This window comes from Alligator sinensis, unplaced genomic scaffold, assembly GCF_000455745.1.
Source record: "Alligator sinensis unplaced genomic scaffold, ASM45574v1 scaffold1012_1, whole genome shotgun sequence".
In the NCBI taxonomy this organism is placed as follows: Eukaryota; Metazoa; Chordata; order Crocodylia; family Alligatoridae; genus Alligator; species Alligator sinensis.
This window is the reverse complement of record NW_005842104.1, coordinates 572,950-581,556: the sequence shown is the minus strand read 5'-3', so window position 1 is coordinate 581,556 and position 8,607 is coordinate 572,950. Positions and strand designations below refer to the sequence as shown.

General features: G+C 43.7%; 2 protein-coding genes across 2 annotated transcripts in view; one reads left to right on the top strand and one right to left on the bottom strand.

The window, feature by feature from the left end:
* Positions 1-781, bottom strand: part of ELOVL5 (ELOVL fatty acid elongase 5) — a 52,207-nt gene extending 51,426 nt beyond the window's left edge. The window contains exon 1 of the mRNA XM_006024472.3: positions 296-781. The gene's annotated coding sequence lies outside the window, so the exon portion shown is untranslated. The remainder of the gene's footprint in view (positions 1-295) is intronic.
* Positions 1-5,759, top strand: part of LOC112550421 — a 7,929-nt gene extending 2,170 nt beyond the window's left edge. The window contains exon 2 of the mRNA XM_025205104.1: positions 5,461-5,759. Within this exon, the coding sequence (XP_025060889.1) occupies positions 5,461-5,689 (229 nt within the window). The 3' untranslated portion in view covers positions 5,690-5,759. The remainder of the gene's footprint in view (positions 1-5,460) is intronic.
* The last annotated feature ends 2,848 nt before the right edge of the window (positions 5,760-8,607 follow it).

Sequence of the window (8,607 nt, the reverse complement as noted above, 5' to 3'; positions counted from 1 at the left end):
GAGCTGGGCGGGACCGGGCCGGGCCGGCTGCTCCCTCCCGCTGGAAGCCCCAGGTCACCCCATCCATCCGGCCGCGGCCGCGGCGACCAATCAGGGCGGCCGAGGGCGGGCGGCCCCGCACGCCCAGTGCTACTCCAGGCCGTTGACCGGCCGCGCCCAGGGCAGTGTGGGGTGATGGTTCCCGGGCTCCCGCAGGGGCGAAGTCCGGGGAGGACAGTCGCGCTTGCCCGGGCCGCCCCCTGTACCCGCGCGGAGCTGGCATCGACCCGTGACTGCTCGCGGAGGGGGCTCCTACCCAGTCTCGCCCGGGCCGCGCCTGCTCCTGCCCCCACCAGCGCGATCCGCTCCCTGGTTCCTGCACACACGCACTGGAGCTAGCGGAGTGCCTCCGCCCGCTGAGCACACGGCCGGCTGGAGCAGAGCCGGGGACTGCCTCAGAAGGGGAAGGATTTGCCTGGCTTCCCCGTGCGGCCCCGCGGTGCCCGGCCCTCGCCTTATTCGGGCCTGTTTGTTATGCAAGCAGTAGATCGTGGGCTGACTGTGACGACACAATGGTGTGGAGGGGGGACAAATGAGAAGAGGGCTGGGATAGAGGGGGGCTCTATGACGTCACGATGCTCGGGGCCAATCCGGGGACGGTGGAACTTTCTAAGCCCACCAAGACTAGAAGAGCCTCTCCATTAGAAAGGTGACCGAATGCAGAGCAACTGATTCCTTGGGAGAGCTCAGCAAACAGGATAAGGACAGAGTTCTTCTGAACATGAGTTCAAAAGAAATTTTTTTGCAAAAATCTAGTCGGTTTAATAAAGGAGATCACTTCTACCACGAGTTCTGATTCCTCTTGCCGTCTACACCAAAGGTTTTCAACCTTTTTGGATCAGTGTACCCTTGGCGGCCAGACATAGACCAGCATCCCCCACTCCCCCGGCAGCACGATGCGGCGCAGGCCCAAATGAGGCCACCCCCACCCAGCTGGATGAGGAGCTGGGGTCAGAGGGTGGCGTGTAGCTGGATGCAGAGTGGGAGGTGGGCATGCGGCTGAACATGTAATGGTGGCAGGCACTGTGTGTGAGCTTCCCCTGCCCCCCCGGATCCGGCCAGGCGGGTGGTGCCTGCCTGGAAGCGCAAGTTGGTGCATGGCAACGTTCCGTTCCCACCCACCCGCACGTACCCCCTCGGGCCTTCTCAGGTACCCTCGGGTACGTGTACCCCCAGTTGACATCCCCTGGTCTAGAGCAATACAGCTACAACCTGGATACCTAAGAACATGAGTTGCCATTTACTAGGTCAGACCATAGGGGCAGAGGGTGGATGCTGAAAGGGAGAGGTAACGGGGTATGACCAGGGTTTTTTTCCCCACTGTTCCTCTCCCCCTTGCACGCTCCAGTGCTGAAGACCTAGGAAGTTCTCATTCAGAGGCTGTCCCTGTGCTTAGTAACTACTGATGCCCCTTTTCTCCAAGAATTTGTCCAATCCCTTTTTTGAATCTGGCTAAACTGTCAGCTTCCATAACATATAGTGGCCATGAGTTCCACAGTTGAATTACATACTGGGTGTCTACATGAGACACTGACTATGCAGTAGCCCAATACCATGACACAACAGTAGGATTTGAACAGTTTGCAATAAATAAGGCAGAAAGCCTCACATTGGACAATAAGATTAAGCAAAACATTGAATAGCACCTCATTAAGTGGTGTGATGACACAGGAAATCTGTAGAAAAAGAGTCAGTATATGATCATGTAATCAGGCTATATCATAAAATATGCAGGCCACAGAGCCAAATTAAAGCTCTGTGGCAATCTAATTTTTGCATTTAGTAACCTTTAAGTGCCTGACTATGTAGCCCCCCCCTGCCCCTTTTTTTTGTTTTAACTAGGGTTTTTGTGTTATATAAATACAATACTAACTGGGCCTTCTGTGGCTAACTTGTTAGTTATATATATATAACATATATATAACTGTATATATATATACAGTTTATCACTGTCATATCTGAGTGACTACAAAAGCGTCTTATTTGAAGTAGCCTTTTTAATGTGCCTCCCGTATTTAGAATACTTAACAGAGACATTCTCTTTTCCCAGAGGAGTTAGCTATCCATGAGGAATTAGCTATCCAAATTAAACAGATTAAATAAGGGGATACATTTTGGGAAGATGAGCATCCTCACGGTCAAACATGAGTTGTGGTAATAGTAATCTGTAGTTGCTGATAATTTCCTTTCACAATAATGCAACAGAATAAAATTTGGGGACAATGACTTATTCAAACCCTGGAATGGGGAACCATTTGTTTTTCCATGACTGTTTCATCCCCTCAACCAGATGGGAGAAATCTCCACCTGAATTTTGTGAAAGAATTAGAAGAGAAAGTATTTGCTCGATCCATTTATAAAAGCTATAAAAGATAAACAATTCTGTTTAAAGTTTCATTGTTATTATGTGACTGTTTACCAGTCCAGTTGCCTAGCACAACTTCTTACCTATAACATACATGAAACAACAAGAACATATAAGTATTAGGGAATTGTACTGCACCCAAGGTCATGAAGTTGTAATAATTTTGTAACATGAATGGATATGGTTTAGAATTAGACTTCCACAATCCTCAGATGGTGCATTAAAACATTGTTGTGGATGAATAAGATTATTACACAATGTGGGTCTGTTATTTCTACCCATCTTTATAAAACTGGTCTGGGGGATGCCACCAAATCCAACATGTTTTACTAGAAATAGGCAACTTGGTTGGGTATGTTGGAGATTTTTTAGTCCTGCTTGGCCTCAACCAATTTTAGACTGTGCTTTGAAACTGTATAGGTACAGAATAAATTATTTGGCTTTTCAGATTTAAATCATTCCAACAACAAAATGATAATTTCCAAATTGACTATTAGCAGACTATTAAACACACACAAAAATGGATTTAAATGGATAGTGAGGTAGATAGTAGCTGCTGCTTCCTCTTATTGCTAGTTAAGAAGTTGTAAAAAAACCCAACACACAACTTTGAAAACCTCATAAAATGGGTTTTATATTGGAATAATGTTACTTATGTTAAATAAGGAGCATCTCTTTTAGTTCAGTGATCATAAAATGCAAGACAATCATGCCTCTAAGATTCATGATGTAATTTGCACATTGGGAAGATTCCAAGTTTTATCTGACAGTTATGATTCTGTAGTGGACTGGAATATCGCTATAGATCCCTCCATTGAATAACCTGTCAGGAATAACAAGGATTTCAAATTTAGTTGGCATATCATTGTGATGGATAATTGTAGATTTGAAAAGCATAGAAGAGAAAAGAATAGTGGGTGGCATTTTTCCTTTTTTAAGATTACACACACACACATGCATGTACGTGCACACACACACACACACACACACACACTCTTTCTCTACTTCTCATTGGCAATTTTGCCATAACAAAACAACAGAAATCTATATAGCTGACAAAATTAAGGAATTTGGATTGAAACCCTTTGAAAGACCAAGGCCTCTATTTACAAAAGCATCCAGTGACTTGGGGTACTGGACATGAGACAGTGGCCCTAATTTTCTAGGGGACTGGATATGTAGATTCATCTTGTTCTTGGACTGACTCAAACCCATTGTAGTCTGTCCATAGACTTCAGTGGACTTTAGGCCCCAGGTGCATGCAAACTGCTGTTTTTGTTTCGTTGGCATTTCTGGGATCAGAGGGGGTATGAGAGAAACCTTGTTACTGAGGAAGAAAAGACAGGAGATGGGGTAGACAGTTTAAGTTTTGCTAGCAGGTTGTTAATATGACAGTTGAAAGTCACCTGTCTACAGCCATTTCATTCCTCACTGAGACATCTCTAAAGGGTGCTCATGCAGACCAGCTCTGTCAGTGAGGAAAGTGGGACAAGGTCATAGAACAGTATCTGAATCCCAATCTCAGAATTCCCAGGTAATAAGAATTAGGCAAACAGATAAATTGTAGTTTAATCACACAAGGGCTTTAAGGTTTGGAAAGTAGCTTTGGTTTTAAAAGGAAGCCTTTAATGAAGGGACAGATAGAGGTCAATGTAATTTGGGGCTGCATGTACTGAAGCATGACATCATAGCTCAAAGGTTTCAAATAATAAAGGCTTCATGAGAGACCATACCAGTCTTAATAATAACGATTCTACTCTGAGGAATCTAGTGACTGTAATTGGCATATCATATTCAGTAGGCGTCTGGGGCCTCATATTCAGAAAGATTTTAATGAAGTTGTTCAGAGAAGGGCAATAAAAATGACCAGGGAATGAACAGGCAGATATGAGAGAAGTTTAAAATAATTATCATTTGAATTCATAGAACATTTTTCCTCCAACATTGTCCAAGTCCTTTATGAACATTAATTCTCACAACACGTGAGACAGATAGCTTAACCTTCTTTTACAAAAAAGAGACATGTTGGTGATTTCAGAAGTGCTGAGCACTTACAGAAATCAGGCCACAAATGACTTGTCCAAGGTCACAATATGTCAGTGGCAGAGATGAAAATAGAAGTTATGAATCCCCATCTACTGGTGGATTTATTAGACACTCTCCTTAAATGTATACTGGAAAGCTTGGCTAGGTGAAAATATTGAAGTGTACAAATGCCCTGGGAAGGAGGAATTATACAATATCAATGTCAAGGGAAAAATCCCTATGAGGCTTAAATCTGAAATCTAAAACTGTCTAAAGAAACAGGGGTGGTAGAGAGGATTTGATACAAGATTTTAAACAAGGCTCAACAAAATACTGAATGACCTTCTTCAAGGAAACAGTCCTACTGGGTACATAGATGGATGTATAGATCTTTTATCTTTTCTATTATTTTAGCTCAGTTTAGTCCCAAACATGGATGGATAGCAGTGGAGCATATTAAACACTGTGGATATGTTCTAAAATAATAATATTCTTACTTGATTAAAAGGTCATATAAATCACCATTCTTCATGTGCCACTCTGACTTATTAGTGCAAAATATGCAGTCTTGTATTTCACTGGCTTCTGTCCAGGCTCACTGTAGCAGATTCACGTTCTTTATCAGTGAGATGAGGGGATGTGATTACAGTTCCCTTTAAATCAAACATTGGACTAAAAGTCTAAGGCTTACATTTCTGTATTTGCTGCCTATGGTTCCCCCCTCCTCCTTTCTATACCAGCCACAAACACTTCTCTTCATGCTATTACACAGTTGGATGTAATTGTGCCAATCACTTGATCCTTGTAGAAAAGGCTTAGGACCAAGTTTCTTCTTGATTCAGTATTTCTTAGTTGGCAGGCATTATGAACTGATGACTTAAAATGTCTTATGAACTGATGTTTAAAATGTTGTTCTGACTATTATAAGGACACAGCACAAGGCTAGTTGTGAGCAAATGAACTATCCATTCCTACAGATGATCTCATTACATTACTGGCTAAAACTTTGGCTTTTATTTTAATCCTTTCAGAGCAAGAACACTCTTGTATCATTGGAACATAATTCATTTCAAGTTTGCTGCTGCTCCTGTTGAAGGTCATGGCAAAATTCCCATCAACTTTAATGAAGGCAGGACTTTCCCCTCTGTGAACATTCCTGTTCTTCACATTAACACAGAAGCTGCTCCTCAAGAGAAACTAGTAATGGACACCATCATTCTTTTACATCTCCCTGAAACACTCCATGCTGTAAGTGAATGATTACCTTTTAAGACTGAGACTTGCACTAAAATATCAACATTACTAAGGATTCTCAAAGCTAATTCTACCTCAAAGAGAACAGACTTGTGTCCTGCAACACTAAAATATTTGATTTCTTGTCAGCTGGAATCCAGATTTAATAATTAGAAAATGTTCTTGACCATATCAATGAATACATTTTACTTCCACATTAAATTGCTTTGTTGTTTCAGAGGGAACGGACAATAAAAAACCACAGTGTTGATTGCTTTTCTAAGTCACTCAGCCTAGATATCTTTTTATTTAGTTTTCTTATTAAGACAGCATCTCTTGATTGCCTTGATATGATAAAACCATAACATCTATGGATCAGAGAACATCCTTTCCACATTTATTGGCACTACTCAATCGTACTTTTAGTAGTCAGTGGCACTCTTCATAAAAATACAGGACAATTAAAAAATATCTTTGACAAGGAAGAGAGAAAAGAGTAGTTGAGGTAAAACAGGCATTAAGATAAAGGAAAAAAATACTCTTGGAAATTGTAAAAAAAACACTAACTCATAAGCACCTTGCATTTCTCAGTGTTGAACGCCATCAGGTTTTGATCTGCTCACCTTGCAAACCTGTCCAGGTCAGCCTGAGTTGCTGGCTTATCCTCAAGTGTGACCACACTTCCCCATAGTTTGGTGTCATCAGTGAATTTAGCCAGTCCACTTCTGATACCTGAATCCAGATTGTTTATAAATATGTTAAAAAGTACTGGTCCAAGTATGGAGCCCTGGGGGATGCCGCTGGTCACCATGCGCCATGTTGACATGGTTCCATTGACTATCACTCTCTGGGTCCAACCACGGAGCCAGGTCCCGAGCCATCCCGAGGTAGTCGAGGCCACAGTCCCCCAGTTTAACCATGAGGACTTCATGGGAGACCAAGTCAAAGGCTTTTTTGAAGTCCAAGTAGATGATATCAACCTCTACTGCTTTCTCCAGGTGATGCGTCACCTAGTCCGAGAAGGAAATGAGGTTGGTCAGGCAAGACCTCCCCGTAACCAAGCCATATTGTCTATCATTCAGAATGTTGCATTCCATTAGCCTGTTGGTAGTGGTTTCTTCGATGATTTTCTCCAATATCTTCTCAGGGATTGAGCTCAAACTGATTGGCCTGTAGTTCCCTGGATCTTCCTTCCTCATTTTCTTGAAGATGGGCACCACACTGACCCTCTGTCAATCCTCAAGAACCTCACCCAAGTACCACAAGTTCTCAAATATCCTTCCCAATGGCCATGCTAGGATGTCTGCCAGCTCTTTTAGCACTCTTGAGTGCATTCCATCCAGGCCAGCTGATTTGGTGTCCAGCCTCTCAATGTGGCCCCTCACAAGATCTTCACCAATGGTGGGTATGTATTCGTCCATGCCCTGACAATCCTGCATCTTGATAGGCAGGGAGATCCCCTTGGGCTGGTGGAAAACCAATGAAAATAAATGATTAAGGAGATCAGCTTTTTCCTGAGTGTTGGTTGTCAGCTGCCCCATTTGGTTTAGCAAGGGTCCAATGTTGCTCTTGTTTTTCTCTTAACTACCCATGTACTTGAAGAAGCACTTTTTGCTGTCCTTGATTTCTGTAGCCAATCTGAGTTCAGTTTTGGCCGTGGCTTTCCAGGTTTGCTCCCATAGGTGCGGTGTCCAGCCTCTCAATGTGTCCCCTCACAAGATCTTCACCAATGGTGGGTATGTATTCGTCCATGCCCTGACAATCCTGCATCTTGATAGGCAGGGAGATCCCCTTGGGCTGGTGGAAAACCAATGAAAATAAATGATTAAGGAGATCAGCTTTTTCCTGAGTGTTGGTTGTCAGCTGCCCCATTTGGTTTAGCAAGGGTCCAATGTTGCTCTTGTTTTTCTCTTAACTACCCATGTACTTGAAGAAGCACTTTTTGCTGTCCTTGATTTCTGTAGCCAATCTGAGTTCAGTTTTGGCCGTGGCTTTCCAGGTTTGCTCCCATAGGTGCGGGCCAGTGCCGAATAATCCTCTTTGGTGATGTTACCTGACTTCCAACTGTTGTAGGCTTCTCTTTTCAGATACAGGAGGTCCATGAGTCCCTGATTTAGCCATGGGGTTGCCCAGCCCTTTTGCTACCATTCCTGCAGGCTGGGGTGGACTTCCTTTGTGCTTCAAGGATCACGTCCTTAAGGAGTGACCACTCATCATGGACTCCCCTCTCTGTTAGATTCTGGCTTCTCAGGGCCTCAGCAACCAGTCTCTTGAGCTAATGAAAATTGGCTTTCCTAAGATCAAGGATTTCTGAATTGCTGACCGATTTGCCAGCTTTGCAATGGAGAGAGAAAGTGATCAACTCATGATCACTGTCTCCCAGCTTCCCTTCAATTCTCTGGTTGCTCACTAGATCATCCCCTTTGGCCAGTACCAGGTCCAGTAGCACCTTACCTTTTGTTGGCCTGTAGACTTCTTGAGACAAGTAGAGTTGATCAATGCAGGTGAGAAAGCTATGTGACCAATAAGATTTGGCAGAGTGCTCCTCCCATGAGATGTCAGGGTAGTTAAAGTCACCCATGACAACCATGCACTGAGGGCCTCTGCTAGTTCCCTAGCGAATGCGTTGTCAAGATCTTCCTCTTGGTTAGGAGGTCTGTAGTAGACTCCTACCAATATATCCCCTTCACCACGTACCCCTGTAATCTGACCCAGAGGGTCTCAAGTCACCCTTCTTGGGTGCCAAACTGCATTCATGTCAACACCACTTGTCCCAGCCACAAGTTTATTTCTATGACATGATCATCCCTGCCAGGACCCCTCCTTGCCTTCCATGGTTTGGGAAAATTGATGAGAACGACCCTTGTGCTCCAAGTTCCTTAATCAAGAGACATTTGGATGCTTATTTTGCTGGGATCTTATAACCCCTGCTGACTTTCTGCCCT